Raw genomic sequence first — 19581 nt, 5'->3', positions numbered from 1 at the left:
TGGAGATGGGAAGATAAATTGCTTCTGCTAGAGAAGACACAGATGAAGCCAATAACAGAAAAGTACTGCAGGGCGCATTCTGAGAAACCATTTTAAAAGAAATGTGTATTTATGAGGGTTCCAAAGAAAATGTCATTTATTGAGCCTCTTGATTTTCCTGCATAGATATAGCAGAACAAGAACATTCAATCTGTTTTAATGTGGGAAGTTAACACTTTTATTCTTCCTCCTTTTCTTTGCTATCCTGGGACTGTTTCAGATAAGCTTGTATTTATATTTCTTTTTTTATTATTTTATTTTATTATGTTATGTTTATCACCATACATTACATCATTAGTTTTTGAAGTAGTGTTCCATGATTCATAATTTGCGTGTAACACCATTCAATACGTGCCCTCTTTAATACCCATCACCAGGCTAACCCATCCCCCCCACACCCCTCCCCTCTAGAACCCTCAGTTTGTTTCTCAGAGTCCATAGTCTCTCATGGTTCATCTGCCCCTCTGATGTACCCCCCTTCATTTTTCCCTTCCTACTATCTTCTTTTTTTAACATATAATTATTATTTGTTTCAGAGGTACAGGTCTGTGATTCAATAGTCTTACACAATTCACAGCACACACCATAGCACATACCTTCCCCGATGTCTATCACCCAGCCACCCCATCCCTCCCAACCCCCACCACTCCAGCAACCCTCAGTTTGTTTCCTGAGATTAAGAATTCCTCATATCAGTGAGATCATATGATACAGGTCTTTCTCTGATTGACTTATTTTGCTTGGCATAATACCCTCCAGTTCCATCCACGTCGTTGCAAATGGCAAGATTTCATTCCTTTTGATGGCTGTATAATATTCCATTGTATATTTCTAATGACTTCAGGTCTTATTTTATCATGCTATAGATCTTATTTTAATGGACCATCGATATCTGTTACTAAAGGAGATTATTTGAATAGCAATTCCAGTGGTGGGAGCAGAATACATGGGGCATGAACCAGAGGAAAAACTTTGGAGATGAGAAACAAGTTTGTGTTTTCAGAAATGGAGTAGTTGACAGACGAGGTGCTTAAAGCTTAGACAGTAAGTCCAGTAAAATTTTCAAAGAGTGAGAAGAGAAGGAAGAACTTGATGGGTGGACATAATGGAGAACCACTGAACAAGATGTTGACCGGGGCTTGGTTTTGGTTCCTCATCCGCTCATCTTTCAATCAAGAAGAGCTTCTTGGGGCTAGCCCCCAGGGACTCCATAGGTTGAATCTCCTGAAGCTCTAAAGAAAATCTTTCTTGGCACATCCACTTTGGCTCTGAGTGCCCAGCAAGAGTAATGGTCATCCATGACACAAATATTTATTTGGTCTTGCCACCCTCTGTGTGAGCACACATGTCAGAGAATACCTACAAGCCCAAAGACAGAGGTCCTGAGCTGGATTCTTAGAGGCAAAGTCACCTCAAGAATTTTTTTTTTTGGAAGGAATATTTTTAAACAGGGCTTGAAAGAGAAACACTTTTCTGGGACAAAAAGTGGCATGAGCACAAATATAGATTTTTTTTTAAAAAAATGGCAGTTATTTTGCAAAAGATGGCGAATAAATCAGAATCTTTAGTGATTCTATTGGTAGTAACTAGAAAATTATTTCAGTCAGTTAAGGGATATTTACCTTACATGGAGAGGAAATTAGTAACTTAACTTCTACAATGCCAAGTTTTGGCACTGGATGCCCCTAGGTGCCAACGGGTGAAATAATTTCAGGATATTTCAAGGCATTGCTAAGTGCAGAACATTATGTGATTAGCAAACATTCTGTATCTGTGGAGTTACTCTCCAGGCTGAAAGTAAAACAGAAAAAAATTAATAATAAAGGCAGGGATATGAAGTAATTAAATATTTCTAGAAGAAAAAACTTTTTTTATTCCTTTTGCGGAAAAAACAGTTATATAAATTAAGCATTTCAACAAATAACATCATAGTACCCCAAGCAAATGCTTTCCACAAGTGTGCATCCCTCTTTCTTGACTATATATTTGTATCAAAATATGGATCCTGTTTTCCAGATGCTATCTCTGAACACTGGAGCAATTCTTGCATATTCGGTTCATGTTTTTCCTAAGATTAGCCTATATGCATACTATGGCCTGTGTATTTTTTCGATAAGAATGCCTGTTGCAAAAATATGGACTCGCTTTTGCAAATGCACGTCTGTATAAAAGCTGTCAATAACTATTCATCAATATGTTTTACTGGCCAGTTTTTTTTTCAGCATATGCAGTTCCTGTAATTTGTTGTAATAATGCTGGTTTAAAATAGCTATGATTCCAGGCAGTTCACATTAACAGTAAACAAACAGATGGCTCACCAAAAGATGGATCTTCTTTTTCAATCACCCAAATTTGCCACATAGCCTACTTTTATAAATATGAACACCTACAAAAATTATCTTCTGTGATGGTTATTTTTGTGTGTGTCAGGCTGGCTGGGCCACAGTGGCCTGATAGTTGGTTAAATATTATTTTGGACGTTTTCTGTGAAGGTGTTGTTTGGATGAGATTACCTTCTGTAGTGTAGGTGGGCCTCATCCAATCAGTTGAAGGCCTTAACAGAGCAAAGACTGACCTACCCCCAGCAAGAAGGAATTCTGCCAGTGAACTGAATTTGGACTTGAACTGCAACACTCCCATGAGTCTCCAACTTGCCAGCTTATCCCAACAGATTTTAGACTCTCCAATCCTCCATAATGAGCCAACTCCTTAAAATAAGCCCCCCTTTCTCCCCCCCCCTCCATAGATAGTTAGACAGACAGACAGGTAGGTAGATAGATAGAGAGAGATATTACTATGCTTCCTCTCCAATGTCACTAACCTTACCTTTCTGTTTACTCAGTCAATGACCTTGATATTTTGGACTTCTGAAAAGCATTGTTAGCCTATTTTCCGCCAAAGGCACAACCTTTCTGATAATGCAAGAGGATTTGTAATCTAATTATTTTTCTTAAAGTGGCCAGTTTCTTTTCTTTTCTTTTTTATCCCTTCAACTGTCTTGTTCAAAAAATAACTTCCAATCTCCCTTGGGTCCCTTAACTGGCTTAACTGCATACTCAAACATCCACACTCTCATATATAACATAATATATAACATTATAATATACAGACATTATATAGACTTTTATATAACAGTCCTATAATTCAGAAATGTTGGAATTTGATAATTTAAAAATTAATCCATATTTATTGAGTACCTAGTACATTTGAGAAGCTGTATTAACTAATGAGGGATGTTCCAAAATAAAATCAGAATAAGCATCAAACTTCAGTTAGCAACTGTGTAGTCGCATGGATCAGTATAGAACTAGCTATATCAAGAGGTATAGGAGAGAGGCCCTCCACTGGGAAGGGAACGGACTGCTGATTGCCCAATTTAGAATCAAATATGAAACACGGTAGTTACAGTTTTGTTTTGTTTTGTTTTCCTTGGATGGGACAAGAATTTTGAACAATTCTGTCTGTTGCATTGAAAAATCAGTGAGTTAGAAATTCATGATCATCATTAGCAAAACAACAATAAGAACAAAACTGTTAAGTCCAATGGTATCAACATAGGTAGCAATCTGTCATTTTTTATTTTAAAAAATAAGACCTACTAAATGAACCTAACAGGTTTGGGGCCCAGGTTTCTATTTCAATTGATCACTAATTGATATTTTTGCCTTCTAACACAGTTCTCGATCTTAAACATGGGAGGTCTTCAATCCGTGCTTGTTGAATTGAAGTGAGTCTTGCTGGAAGTGAATTCAGAAGACAGAGCAGGTGGTGTTAGAACCTCCTTTCAGTGATTTCCTAAATGCTCCATTTAGCTTACATTTTTACCCGTACAGATTTTGTGGCCTAAGAATTAAACTGTAAGTCAAAGAAACCTGATAGATCTGGGGATAGTGCTTTTTAATATCTGTGCTTTACTTTCTTTTTCAGAAAAATGGGAATCTTAAACTTTGTCTCTTCTAAAGGAAAGGTTGTAAGGATAAATTTTTAAAAAATCTGTGAGCTTTGCATTATTCAGAGGCAAAATATTACTGTTGTTATTTGTGGTGCACAGGCAACCATGGTAGACCACATCCAGAATTCAGAGATATAATCAGGTGTTATCTTATTAAAACAAAATTGCTAAAAAAGATCAACATGTAGTTGATATTAAGTACTTCTAGAAATAATCCTCCCTATCACTTAGGGGATAGTCTTGAATCAAGACTATCAAATAAAAAAACCTAGATTACTTCTGTCAATCTAACCAAAGTCCCCAAAAATTTCTTGAAAAATGCAACCTAATTGATAGCATTTCAATAAACAATCCTATTATGCTTTCCTGGTAAAGTCATTCCTCCCCCCCCCCCCCCCAAAAATTTTTTCTTCCCCCCCCTCCCTTCCAAAGGGAAAAAAAAAAGACACATATCCCCGCCTATGATAAAACTGTGTTTCCGCATTGGAAGATACTCCCAAAGGTTTATACCTCTCAAAACAGAATTCAAGCACACTAACTCTTCATTGCTGCTACTTACAACCCTAAGTCCTAAACCTCAAGATAGGGGTGGAGGATTTTAGTCCAGGGACAATACACTCTTGCCCTTCTGATGTTTGTGTGAGAATTTGAATCTAAGCAGTCTGAGCTTTCAGCCATTATATCATGTGCTTATGGCTTGTGAGATTATGGGCGAAATATTATTCTGTCTGGAAAGCAAGACTGTTGAAACGACTGTTCTTTTTTAATTGGGATAAAGCAGCTACTTTTATGCGGCTCTGGAGTGTTAACTGATGTCACTACTTAGGGACAAATGCTCATCTAGGATAGCAGAAGGACTCTATCATTTTTACATACTTTGAAGTCTACTCCTTCACAACTCATTAAAAGATGTTGAACATTTAAATCCTTACTGCACAATGAATTTCAAGCAGCCAGTGTAACTCCCATTGCATCACCGCAAAAGAAACATTTTCTTCCAATCAATTTGTTTATTATATTTGACTATAATTGAATTATCACTCCAAAATAATATGTTTATAAATATCAGATGTATGGCACTGGTTTCTAATCCGTCCCCAACCTATGCTTCTCTGGTCTAAATGTATTCAGGAAATTGCACCATTATGTAGGCAGTTGCTCAAACCAGCAACCGGGGAATTACCCTTGATACCTCTCTTTTCCTTCACCTTCTCCTTCAGTCATTAACAATTCCTATTAATTTAAAATATATCTCAATTGTGTATATTTCTCTCCTTCTCCACTGTGACCACCTTTGCAAAGTCATTATCATTTCTTTTCTATAGGACTTAAATGATCTTCTAAAAATGATTTCTCTGGGAAAATTTCTCATATACATAAAATATAGAAAATAGTTTAATGAACTGCTATAATAGTGTGCTCTAACAGTTTTCAGCATATGTCACTCTTCTTCCTTCTTCACCCCTCCTTTTTTTTTTTTCTTGGACTATTTTATTTTTTTATTTTTTTTAAAGATTTTATTTATTTATTTGACAGAGAGAGAGAGATACCGAGAGCAGGAACACAAGCAGGGGGAGTGGGAGAGGGAGAAGCCGGCTTCCTGCCGAGCAGGGAGCCCAATGTGGGGCTCGATCCCAGCACCATGGGATCATGACCTGAGCCACCCAGGCGCCCTTCTTGGACTATTTTAAAGCAAATCCCATATATCATGTAATTTCATCCACAAGTATTTTTTTATGTATCTCTGATACAAACATTTTTAAAAACAATTTCATTGCCATTTTCATAACTAAAGAATTAACAATAATTTCTTCATTTTTGATATAGTCCATATTTGAATTTCTCTCATTGTCTCACATGTGAGTTTTACAAATGGTTTGTTTGTATCAGACCCAGTCAGGTCCTCATATTGTATTTAGTTGTTATGTCTCTTAAGACTCTTAGTCTATAGCAAAGCAACCCCTCATCTCCACCTTTTATACATCATTGACTTGTTGGAGGAATTAGGCTATTGTTTTTCTGTAGAATTCTCACATTTTGGATTTGGCTATTGCTTCTCCATGGTGTTGTTTAACTTATTCTTTCATTACCTATATTTCCCATAAATCTGGAGGCCTGACTAGATTCAGGTTCAATATCTTAGGCAAGTATGCTTCCTGTTGCATTCATCATGTTTTAAGACTCATAATAACAGATTTTACCAAATTGATGGTTTCTGAGCATGGAAGCCTGATTCTTCATTAGAAAATTTTCCATTGGGTCACCTGGGGTGGGGGGGGTCAGTCCATTAAGCGACTGACTCTTGGTTTCAGCTCAGGCCATGATCTCAGGGTCTTGAGATCCCGCCCTGGGTCGGGCTCCACACTTAGTGGGGAGTCTGCTTCTCTCTCTCTCTCTCTCCACCCTTCCCCCAGCTCTCTCTCTCTCTTTCTCTCTCTAAAATAAATGAATAAATCTTAAAAAAAAAAAAAAGAAAGGAAATTCTCCATTAACCACTCCCCTCCTGGTTTTAGCAACCATGGATGATCATTGCAAAGATCCATTATTTCATTATGGGTTGTGAAATGGTGATTTTGTCAGGCTATTATTCTTACCACTTCATTTGCTGGGATTCTATAAATAAGAACTTTCCATCCTTGGCTGTTGGTTATCCTGAAATGCAAGTTAGGAGGCTACTGTGATGGGCTTGGCCTGAGTTTTCATTGCCATGGACTAAGGTGATGGCAGTGATGATAAGGAATAACTGGTTTCAAAACATATTTTGGCAGTAAAACCCTCAGTATTTGCAGCCAGTCAGGCGTGGTGAAGAAGTCACATGAGTTACAACTGACCTCTCATTTTTTGGCTTAAATAACTAACTGGTGGAGGGACATGCAGTATGCGGAAATGGGAAAGCTTTGCAGAAACCAGCAATGGGAGAAGACAAGATAAGTAAGGAAGGGGACATTGTTGACAAAAGAAAAAGGGGGCCTTCATAACTTGTTTGTTACAATAACTTTTTAGAGAAAAGGAGTTCCCAAAACAAGAAATGACTTTCGTACAATTTTAGAGACAGGAAAATCGTTCGGCAATTATTCAACCAGTTTTGTGTCTGAAAATCCCACATCGAGCAGCCTGGTCACGTGGCCGCCCTGACTCAGGCAGCCTCAGCCCATGTTATTACAGCAGGGCGTTCGTCCTTCTGAAAGTTAGGGGTCTGTCAGTATTTCCATTATAAACTCCAATTTTCAGCCGTTCATAACTTGGCTATTTTAAAATCACAGCAGGCTGAAACTTGCAAGTAATAAAACATTTTAAAAAATAGATTTAATGCATTTTTGTCAAGATCTAGTTAAAATATTGCCTATTTTTTTCTGAGATAAAGTGACTTACAGTTAATATGTTGTGAGAAATGTTTAATTAAAGACACTTATTTTAAGGTTTCTGAAAATAATTACACTTTATAGTGATGTCACATTTCGTATGTATAGAGTAAATACGGATGAACCATAAACATTATACTGAAGCAATTTTAATGATAATTATTTAATTATAATTTATTCTAATTATATAAGAAACTGGTATATGCATTATTTTCGATGAATTTCTTTCCACTAAAACTTGTAGATTGGTTAAGTTTTTTTTAGGAACAATAACGTGTTCAATTTTTATTTTATAAATAGGTGTTTTATTATTTTGCCAGACAGAACTTAGTCTCAAACTTATTGTTCAATTAAAAATATACCATCTTTTGTTTGGGATGCAGTGTTTCGATATTCTTTTAATAATAGAATTTTCTAATATATGGATGCCAATTTCATCTATGGCCAGGAATTCTGCCTTAACTACAAAAACACTCTCTTCCCTTATGAGGAATAGGAAGAAACACAGAGCGTTACAGAATAAAAACAATGGAATACTATATGCTGGGTAAGGTAGACAATGTAAAGATGAACCAGAAACGTGCCCTGCCCTTACAGGACAATAAAACTAATCAAAAGTAGACCCAGTAAGGCCTCAAAGAGTAAAGCAATCAAAATATAATATGAGATTGTGAAGAGATTCCTTCCATCAGAGGAGATGAGGAAATACTTAGTAGGAGGGTAGAATTTAAGCAGATCTTAAAGGTTGGACAAGGAAGGAAAAGGGAGAAGATGGACATTCTAGACAGGCAAGTGTGGCAGCATGCATGAAGGAAAGGGAACTAGAGAATTGCATGATGTTTATTGGGATGATACCACCATGTTTCTCAGGAATTGAATCACATTCGCCCAATAGATGCTGCCTCTTGGTCTGTTTTAAACATTTCTAAAAAGTGTGTGTGTGTGTGTGTGTGTGTGCATGTGTGTATGTGGGCACATGTGTGTGTTTATGTGCACAGTTGACTAACAGGGTAAATTAGATAAATGCAAAATGGACTCCACAAAGTAAGTTCCTTGATGACCAAATTGAATCCTAGAACGAAACTTTCACTTTGGGGGAAGTTGGCTCATGGATTCTTTCTTGTGGTGACAGAAATATTTCAGTCTAATATAGAGAACACGGATACCATGAAAATATGATTTTTCAATATCTTTAAAACAGTTTATTGTTTAACATACAACAAATTGCCCATATTTAAAATGTGTCTATATAGTCTCTCTCTCTATATATATTTACATATATATATATATATATATTTTTTTTTTTTTTTTTTAAGAGAGAGAGAGAGAGCAAACCTGTGAAGGGATAGGGGCAAAGCGAGAGGGGAGAAGGAGAGAGAGAATCTTAAGCAGGCTCCACACACAGCACAGAGCCCAAACTGGGGCTTGATCTCAGGACCCTAAGATCATGACCTGGGCTGAAATCAAGAGTAGGACGCTTAACCAACTGAGCCACTCAGGTGCCCCATGTCAATATACTTTTTAAAATGGCATTGTAAACATAACCCAAATGACTCAATAAGTATAAAATATTTGTCCCATTTTTCAAAAGATTTTATTTATTTATTTTTGAGAGAGAGAAAGCTCACAAACAGGGGGAGTGGCAGGCAGAGGGAGAGGGAGAAACAGGCTCCCCGCTGAGCAGGGAGCCCAATATGGGACTCTATCCCAGGACCCTGTGATCGTGAACTGAGTCAAAGGTAGACATTTAACTGACTGAGCCACCTAGGCACCCTATTTGTCCCATTTTGTTTGGAGAATTTCATTCTTGGTTATAATCTGATTGAAGGAAACTTGTATGTGTGCAGAAATAAGGTCCATAGGATGTGTTTGTCCATATCATTTAAAGATGAATTAAGCACTGAGGCTGATAATGAATGAAGAACACACAGGTCTGTGATTCCTTCAGTGGCTTTTGGGAAATTCTGTGGGATCTCATCCATTCAGGCCTCGTGGGGAAGAGAAGACTGATATCTACTTGCTGAAGAGTAACTGGGGAGAAATCTGAGTAAACTGGTTGTCAAAATATAACTTTGAAAAAAAAGATTTCATCGACCTTAATAAATTATACCTTGGTTTCATTTTTATCCTTTGTCGTAGTTTTTGGTCTTTCTCTTTTGTTCATGGGAATCCCAAAAAAGGAATCATTTTGAAAGTCTTATCAATACTTTTATTTTTCTTATGCCTTTCAAAATTTTATTTCTAAAGATCCAACCCAGTCCTCTTTGACAAGATTTATTCTGTGTGCTCAGGGAATATTGGTAGACCACCCAGGTTCACTGGCTATAAACTCACTAGAGATTTTTCTAGTGTTGGCAAGCCCAATCATTTGCACTGTCCAACTGTGATATTTTCAGCATGCCTGATATCACTGCAATTTCCATCTATAGACCGTGATTGAAAAACACTAAGCACTTGTTTTTCAAACCATTTTCCTTGCCTAGAATGCCTACTCTGTCCTCTTATAGAAGTTCCATTTGGTTTACAAGGCCCACTTACTTAGCAATTATTTATTGAATACCTAATTTGTGCCAGATAATGGTTTAGGCAATGGATAGATAGTGATGAATGACGGGGACAAGATTCCTATTCTCACAAATCTTATGAGAAAGACACTAAACAAGTAAATAACTGAATTTCAGATAACAAGGGGGAAAATGGTATCTGTGGTGGAGAAGAGGTCTATTTTCATTATGGTAGTCAAGGAAATGTCACTCTGAGGTGACATGTAAGCAGAGAACTGAAAGAAGAGAGAGGAGTGAAACATATGGTCTAAGGAAAGGTGTTCCAAGTGGAGAGTACATAAGCTGGAATCTTGACATGCCTGAGAATCTGAAAGCTCCAGTTCCATTCCTCCATTTTCAATGAGAAGCTCTGATTTCCCCATCTTGCAATGACCAAACTCTTATAATCATACTTGTCTGCGTGATTCATTTGGCACTGAACATACGGTGTGTTATAATTCTCGTTACCTTTGAAAAATTGAGATGCTTGCTCTCCACTTAAGACTCAGCCCAGGACTTTGTGCTATACTTCTTGATATGCCAATACCAAACATAGTAGCCTCACGAAACAAGCAATCAATATAGACCCATGATAATAATCTGATGTAATGATTTGTGCTATTGTCAAGTCTTCAAGAAGCTTATTAACTTGACTCAAGATAGAGTTGGGTAGAGGGTTGAGGTTCTGGCTATTTAAAAAATATATTTAATAAATATATACTGGTTTTGAAAAAACAAGCAAAACCGGTATATACATACATATATGGTAAAATTATGTATATAATTATATACATAACATTATTTATATAAACCAGTTTGGTTATGTTAGGTTTGAGATGCCTATCATGTCCAAGTGTAGATGACAATTAAGCAGTTGTACATATGAGTCTGAAATGCAGGAGAGATGTCAGGGATAACAATATAAATCTGGGAATCATCAGCATATGGATGGTATACTATTTATCGTAATGGGAATGGATGAGCTGAGCTTACCTAGAAAGAGAATAGAAAAAGAGAAAGGTAAGTAAAATTTGTAGCAGCCAAGAATTGCAAACCACTGTCTATCAATAGAGAATTGGTTGGATAAATTATGGATTATGCATACCATACATTTTCATATTGCTATTAATAAGAATAAGTTATAGATACATACATTGACTTCGACATTTAGTATATGTATTTTAATCCCCCCAAAATAGTTTTCAGAGTAACACGTATAATATGTCTATATATTTATTAAGAAAAACCTACATAAACGGGTATATAAGAAGACATAATAGAAAGATACATTCTAAACTGTGGGGAATAGAAAATTAACTTTTTCCTTCTACACATTTATTATATTTATACTTTATTCATGCAGCTTTTAAAAGAATAGTGAGGGCGCCTGGGTGGCTCAGTTGGTTAAGCAACTGCCTTCGGCTCAGGTCATGATCCTGGAGTCCCGGGATCGAGTCCCGGGATCGAGTCCCGCATCGGGCTCTCTGCTCGGCAGGGAGTCTGCTTCTCCCTCTGACCCTCCTCCCTCTCATGCTCTCTGTCTCTCATTCTCTCTCTCGCAAATAAATAAAATCTTAAAAAAAAAAAGTTCAAAAAAAAATAAAAGAATAGTGAAAGAGGGACATAAGCAAAGTGTCCATAACTATTTAACAACTTAGAATGTAAAGGAATCTCAGAAAGGATAATTATGATAGTAGCCATATCCTACCAGTGCTCCATTTATTCCCCATGTGTCACTTTGCAGCCCTCAACCTTTTTTTCTTGTATATCTGCTCTCCCTGTACTTTCAACTTTCTTCACTGGTAATCCTTAGCTGGGGGACTGTCCTTAGACTGTGAAAACTGCCATGCCCACCCAGGAGAGCTGGGAAGTGCCTAGAAATTTACATCTCCCCAGGGACAGGCATTAACCGATGTCTGATGGGTGAGAAGGTATGAATGTTCCAGCTACCTTGTTCTCTAACTGGGGACATTCTGAGATGTGATTTGTGCTGTCTCCAGAGCATCTCTGCAGGACTGAGCCAAAGTTCCCTTTCTTAGGATCTGGTTTACTATCACACCCTAGTCTCATCTCCTTCCCTTCCTAATTTTGCTTCCCAACTGCCCTTCTGGCATTTTCTGGGAACTCTTCTTGATAAACACTTTTATATGTATCCTTGTCTCAAGGTCTGCTTATGGGGATCCTGGCATAAGACAATGACCCACCTATTTTAAGCGACTATAGATGAAACCTTAACTCCTGAGAGCCCAGGCATCATAGATAGGATAGTGTACTAGGTTAGATGCTCAGATTTCAGGAGATGAGTCCTAAGCTCTGTCACTTACTCTCCACGTGGTCTTGGGCAATTTACCAAACTCCATGCCTTTGTTTTCTCATCTGTATGATGGGGTTGATAATAGAATTACTTCATAGAGCTCCTTCAAAGAGTAAATAAGATAATGTACTTAAAATGCATATAGAACATTAGGCACTCAATAATGATATAAAAATTAATGTGGATGCTTTATATAAGTATTGGGACTATCTCTATGTATGCAGAGGCATGTCTAACAAAAGGCGGGGTTTCCTTTAAATGAAAATTTATAATAGATACGGACTTTTCTTAGGATGGAAGAACATTATCTTATTACGTATAACTGATGTGAGGTAAACAAAGTTAATACATCATTGATTTTAATGGGACTTTGCACAGTTTGATTAATATACCATTATTGCATAAAAGCATTCTACATGCTGAGAAACAGTAGCTGGTGTATTTGAATATCATTTGGTATAAAGTTTCAGCATATGCTATTTTCACTGTATGTCTCTATGCATGCATTATCATCTGGTATAAAATAAATCAGATAATGAATCAAAAAAAAAAAGGAAAAATGATATCTCCCTAACAACTAGGGCCCCTGGGTGGCTCAGTTGGTTAAAGTTAGAATTCTACACTTTGTTCTTAAATATGATAATTTTACCAAGAGCAAAACTTCAAGAGTTTTTTGTTTTGGGGTTTGTTTGGTTTTTTGTTTGTTTGTTTGTTTTTAAACATCTAATATCATCCCATTCCATACCACCCATTACTAAACTGCATATAGCTTGAGATAATGGAGGTTGGAGGCTTTGTTCACAAATTTGACAGGATTAAGGAGTTCTTAAATAGAACAGTCCTTGAATCGGTTTAGAAATTAAGCTGAAATGAGAGGTTAAGGACAAATATCAAAATAAGCAATAGTTTGTAGCCAATCAAAATACTCTTAGTTATGTTCTGAGCCCATTACTTCAGAAAAAGTTTTACCTTAAGGATATGGTTATGTGGGCAAAATGTATGCATGGGGATCTTAATCTTCACTTATGTTTTCTCTCACTAACTTCATGTCTCTTTGACACCAAGATATTTTTATGTTGCCCCCGGACTCTGGAGAAACACCCCCTGTCTCCAATCCCATTATCCAACCATCAATAATTGAACACTCAACTATTTTCCTTTCACTGTACACACGTCAGGATTTCTATTCCCTTTTCCTGTTGATCTTTACCGGTGACCAAAATAATACAATAAATAGATTCATACTGAAGGATGGTTATGGCCACCTGTAAACCTCCCCATCTCCACTCCATTCTCCTTTTAAGAAAATTTGCATTAAAAAGAAAAGATCTGTAAACCCAATGGAGCTTTGAATTCCTTTAATTTCTGGAAGTTGAACAAAGGACAGAATGTTCTGCTGCCATGCATGTTTCTGTAAATGAATAAACTCAAATGATATTGATAAGTAGAAGAACAATGTCAGAACATAGTGTGGATATTGGTTGGTTTATTCATACTACCAGGCAACAACCACTGAACAGAAAGTACACTGACACACTTGAACACAACTAGTCAAAAAGGAATGTATTACACCCTATGTTCTTCCTCTTGGCATGATTTGGCCACATGCTTTAGGTCTTGAAATGTTTATTAAACCTCCACTCCATTTTTGTACATTTTGCTTTGTCTCAGGAACTCTTCTTTTTGCTCTTCCATCAGGCTGTCTTATTACTGCAGTGTTTATTAGGATTAACATCTTTTTTTTAACTGCTGTTATTTTTATTGGTATTCTTAGTACTCCTGGTTACAAAGTTTTGATTGTCCACCCAACCAATTTTCTCTAAGTTACTTTTAGTGCACAATTTTGCAGAATGTGATGTGATTTTCACAAATATGTACATCATATGATTGCAAGAACGCCTGTTAAGCACTTTAAAAAGTATGGGGAGGATTTACTTCCATCCCACCTTCCTTTTTGTGCAGGGGGCAGCCTGGAGAAAGGAGGAATGTTTTCTTTCCTTACAGCTCTCTGTATTCTAAAATGTCTGTTATAAGTGATTTTTATTTTATTTTTAATTTTTTTAAAAAAGATTTTATATATTTGAGAGAGAAAGAGAGCACAAGCAGGAGGAGGGGCAGAGGGAGAGGGAGAAGCAGACTCCTCCAGGAGCAGGGAGGAGCAGGGAGCCCAATGTGGGACTCTCGATCCCAGGACCCCGGGGTCATGACCTGAGCTGAGGGCAGATGCTTAACCTACTAAGCCACCCAGGCGCCCCATATAAGTGATTGTTTTTAAGAGTTAGAAAGGTAGCTACTTGATCAACTGAAATCTTCATCAGTCTTTATTCCAAGTTATTACTAGAAATAATGATGATTGTTATCATCAAAGCTCCCAAAGAAGCACAATTCCAATGTTACTCGTCATGTCTTTTTATTAAAATTTTGGCTTTAGTAAGGTCCAGATTTTTTGTTTCAAATGTCTTATCCTACAAGCATATATAATAATTTTGAGAAATAGTCTCATTAATCATCGTCCTCCTTACCATCACATTTTTCTCTGAGGATCTCTTAATCTATGTGATGACAAGTAACACTTTTGCACTTGAGAGGAATTTTAAGGTTAGAGCCGACAAAAGGGCTGGCTTCTCATCTTTGCTCCAGCAGAGGTGAGATTTAGTTGGATGATGTCTTTCCAGGTTAAAGAATGTGTGCAAACTACTGATGTAGGTAATTTTATTCCCCTACTGTATCCAAGTTGAGGGTAGCATTTGCTTATTTATCATAGAACTTAATTGTTAGATGGTTGGTGTTTATTAAATCATTAAATGAGTGAACACTTATTTCATTGGATGCCAGTACCTATAGTCAGAGCTCGACTTTTCTTTGCTACTGAAGTGAGCATTGTTTCTTGGGGGCCTCAGAAGGAATGCCACACTTAGCCCTGTTAGGGAAACGGGTACATGGTATATTTTATGAATACCTAATAATGTCAACCTTGAGATCCTATATACCGAAGGTGGCTCTTTCAGGTCTACAAGATAGATCTACAATGGAACTTTTTTAAACTAAGAAGTTGTTTGGGGATAGGAATTAAGATACTTGTGTTCAACTGTCAAGAATTAGTTATATAACCTTAGGGAAATCCTTCAATATCTGTTTCTTTTTCCTAGTATATAAAGTGAAGGTAATCATCTGCCCTCCCTAACACCTACAGCATCCCAAGTAGCCCATTATCGTTGACGTATTTTCCTTTTTGGTTTATCCTATGAACATACCTACTTGGAAGCAAAACTATGTTTTATTGGTTTGTATACCTAAGTGCTTATCACAATGACTGTTATCTGGTATACTCAATAAAATGTCCATTGGTCCAGTGAATTAACATAAATATTTGGAAAGTTTCACAGTGCTAAATAAATGTAAGCTGTCTGAAGAAAGCAGGGAGAACTTCATCATGTTTTCCCTCCTTAGGGCTGACAGTTATTCCTGTGGTCCAAATGACCCTAGGCAATCCAGCTCACACAGAGACTGCACAGTGCCTGGATATTGGAGCATGTCACGCTCTCATCCTTCTGGAAGTGTTGTCACTCCAAAGGGCTTGGATCATCTGGTGTCCAGTCATACACTGTCCGTCATACACAGCCACGCTGATACTGCCAAACAAACCTGTAAGAAAATCAAAATGTTGAATATTTATTCTGTAGAGGAGTGGCCAAATGCTGCAGGTTTGCATAGTAGTTTTCTGTAATTACAACAGCTAGGAATCACTGAGATTTTATTTTGTACCAGGTACTATGTGCTCGCATGTATTAACTACATGTATTAACTACATTCCCTGCATTACATGTATCATATATGATTGTTCTACTGTTTGCATGAGAGCCCTGGAGAAAAACAGAGGTTAAGTATTTTGCCCAAGGTCACATGGTTATAGTGGGGAGCCTAAGTTCCAGCAGGATCTGTCTGGCTCAAGTCCTAGCTTTTAGCCATATGCTATGCTGCCACTTGACTAATTGCTTTAGCAGCTATATTTTTATAATTCATTTTTCTTTTGGGAAACAGTAACAAGAATATTAAAGTTTACTTGCCTAAATATGAAATACTTTTTGCTTCTACAGTTTAAGTTTTAACGGGTGCTCTCTTTGCATGCTTATACTGGTGACAAGAACTCTGTAATACAGGCATATTTATAAAAGATATATATTTTTAAAAAAAATGGAATTCAGGGGAACGCTTTTGTCTGCTTATACAGCAAAGGGATTCTTTCAGGAAGTTAAATAACATCAGAAATCTACCCAAAACCATACACTAAAATTCTAAATAAATGTTCATCTTATAATATATAGTTGACCCTAAAAAAAAAGGACCTATTTTATACCTCTAGCTTAAATCAGGTCTACCTTGCTATGACTGCATCATTTACATAGACTGTTAACTATCAAAATGGTGACAACTATCGCTGTTATTGCTTGGATCTTGTAAAGTCATTGATTTTGTATGTTTCCCTTCGTAATGGAAGATCTCATGTGTTAACATCAAATTTTAGCAAATTGGTTATAATACTTTGGTACTTTAATATGTGATGAATAAAGGAGAAAACTCAGTTACAATAAACAAAACTATGTTGATCACTTCAAAGACCACTTTTTCACACCTGCTATTAAGATACAAAAGCTACCAGTATGAAGAAAAAAACATACATTAAGCATAAATTACCCTGAAGCTATATCCTGAAGGGGTTGTAACACTTTTCTTAAGAACTGACAATATTAAAAAGGCAAAAGCATTATAAGTCACAGTACACAAGACTTCTTACTTCATCTATAAAAATAGAATGCCAATGTTTTATTTGCCACAGGGTTAAGGAGGGAAACATCTGTAAAATAAATTTGATAACATGACTCACACTTCATTACAAATGATTTTCCGAAATTCACAACTTTAACATTTGGCTGAGCTAAAAAGAAGGAAAAAAAACCCAACAACGCTAAAAAAGGAAATTTCACTTGATGTAAGTAGGCCAGATCACCTGATCTCTTTAAATGAGTTAAAATGAGTGCACTTCTCTAGCTGGGAAAATATTTAATTTAGAGAGCCTAAACAATTTACCCAATATAATGAACAAACCCTTGGGTTAGGTTCAGAAAACCTTCTATCAGCTGGTTTAATAAAAATCACATAAAACTCTATTATGTAACATACATGAAACAATTTCTTGGTTAAATCTTAATAATAAAGAATAAAAAAAAAAAAAAGCCCATACTACCACTTCACTGTCTTTCAGATCTTTTTCTCCTAAATGTACCTTCTAGATTTTTGGGGTATGCTGCACAATTATATATTTGTGGAGATGTGTGGAGAAATGTGTTCAACTTTAGCACCCTATGGAAGTCATAAGTGTAAGAACAGGGTTATTCAAACTCCTTCCTCACTCTTCTCCCTCTCATTACCAGAAGCAAAGTTTATTTAAAAAAACAATGAGGAAGAAGTACTGAAGCCTAGAGGCACCTAGGAAAGGAGGGAATTTAGAGAATGACAGAATATGGCTCTTGAGAGAGATATTTAAGTCATACTGGAAATTTATGGAATCTACTAAACCCCTTTACCCTTCTCCCTGGCTTCAGATTTAGATGTGAGGTGTCAGGGAAGTGCATGAGCTTCATAAACTGGTATTTTCTCCTGTGTGTTTGCTTTCTTCCCGTGAAACAAAAGAAATAGAAATACAAGTGCTTGGTACCACATGCTTTTGAGACTTAAAAAAGCCCATTAATAAACAAGTTGTTTCCATCGTTGGGGGTATCGGGATTCACTTTTTAAATAAATTTCGCCAGAAGAATCTCCTCGAAGGGAGACTGAAGTCACTCTCCCTCCCCAGGAGCCACGAGGGAAAAGGGAGACAGAAGATATTGCCCCCTACTTGCACGTGGGATCTCCCTTTCTCCTCCGACCCCCCGCCGCCTCTACCACGCAGGTCTGGGCGCCTCGGGAGGTAGCTGGGAGAAAAGGCAACGCTCAGTCCTCCATGGCAAAGTCTTTGGTCTTTTCCTCCTGGTCGCCTACTTTGTAGCGCAGTAGCACGCGCAGGAGACGGTGGTTATCCCGGGAGGGCAGCAGCGTGATCTCTCCGGAAATGTCCGTATCTTGTTCCACTTGCACAGGCTCGTTCAGGTAGAGGAGTGCCTGCTTCCAGTGCGTGACGGGGTGAAAAGGCGAGGTGGACAGCACCAGGGGTTTCTCCGAGTCCCCTCCGGGGAAGGTCACCTGGAACCAGATGGCAAAGCCGTGCATGGGCGCTGAGCCGTAGCAACTGAAGCGGAAGCGCCCGCCCACCCCAGCCTCCAGCTCCTGCTCCAGGCCGGTGCGGGCCAGCTCCAGCTGAGCAAAGCACTGCGGCCGGGCCAGTACGTCCTCCCCGGACAAACCCTGCACCACGATCTCCGAGTGGCCCATAAGGCAGCGCGTGGCGAAGCTCTCCAGACAGCTCATGTCCACCCCGTAGAGCTGCTTCACCTGGCTCCAGAAGCCCAGGCGCAACTCCAGCATCTGGTCGCTGATGGGCGCCACGAAGAGCTCGGCGGAAGCCGGCAGGAGAAGACCGCCCTCCTTCAGCCACTTGGTCCGCGCGTAGAGCACAGAGCTCAGCATAGACTCGTGCAGGAGTCCGTAGCCCATCCACTCGCTCACGATGGCATCCACCTGCTCCGGCAACTCCACCGTCTCCACCGGCCCCGGCAGGACGTGCACCCGATCCTCCAGCCCGTTCAGCCGCACCACCTCCCAGGCCTGTTGCCAGATGGCGCTGGCCTCCACCGCGTACACGCGCCGGGCCCCGGCCTGCACACAGAAGATGCTAAGAATGCCGGTGCCCGCGCCCACGTCCAGCACAGTCTTGCCCCGCAGTCCTGCCCAGTTCCGCAGGATGCCCAGGCGGTAGGCATCGGTCCGGACACGGTCCGCAATCATCTCCTCGTGGACCGATATGTCTGAGTAGCAGTCATAGTATAGCTGGTCCCGCTCCCGCCTAGCCCTCCGGGGTCGCGGCAGGGCCGCCTCCTGCTCTCCGCCATCTTCCTCTTCAGTTCCCTCCCCTCCTTCGCCGCCTCCCCCCGACTCAAGCTTTCTTCTCTTGGGCTGCGACATCTTGGCGGCTCCGACCGACTCCCGGCGGGCCTTGCGCGGCTCCGCGCGGGCTCCGGCAAGCGGGGGCTTCTGGGACTTGTAGTGTGCGCTCGCACCTCCCACTTCCTGGGGGGTCGCCGGGCGGTTGCCTGCCGGAAGCGTCAGAGCTCCACTCAACTCTTTGCTCCTCTGAGGTCCTGGTATCCCTTTCCCAGCCGCCACACCCAAATAGTATGGCCCTGTACATTCCTCCTCTTTCCCTTAGCTCCTCAA

General features: G+C 38.9%; 1 protein-coding gene across 1 annotated transcript; it reads right to left on the bottom strand.

The window, feature by feature from the left end:
* Positions 1-16747: 16747 nt before the first annotated feature.
* Positions 16748-19332, bottom strand: PRMT6 (protein arginine methyltransferase 6). Its single transcript, XM_021690156.2, has one exon. The coding sequence runs from the start codon at positions 19327-19329 to the stop codon at positions 18202-18204; it is 1128 nt and encodes a 375-aa protein (XP_021545831.1). The 5' UTR covers positions 19330-19332; the 3' UTR covers positions 16748-18201.
* Between the last annotated feature and the right edge of the window lie 249 nt (positions 19333-19581).

Source organism: Neomonachus schauinslandi, chromosome 4 (genome assembly GCF_002201575.2).
Source record: "Neomonachus schauinslandi chromosome 4, ASM220157v2, whole genome shotgun sequence".
NCBI classification, from domain to species: Eukaryota; Metazoa; Chordata; class Mammalia; order Carnivora; family Phocidae; genus Neomonachus; species Neomonachus schauinslandi.
The sequence above is the reverse complement of the archived record's forward strand: the minus strand, read 5'-3'. Positions and strand labels throughout refer to the sequence as shown.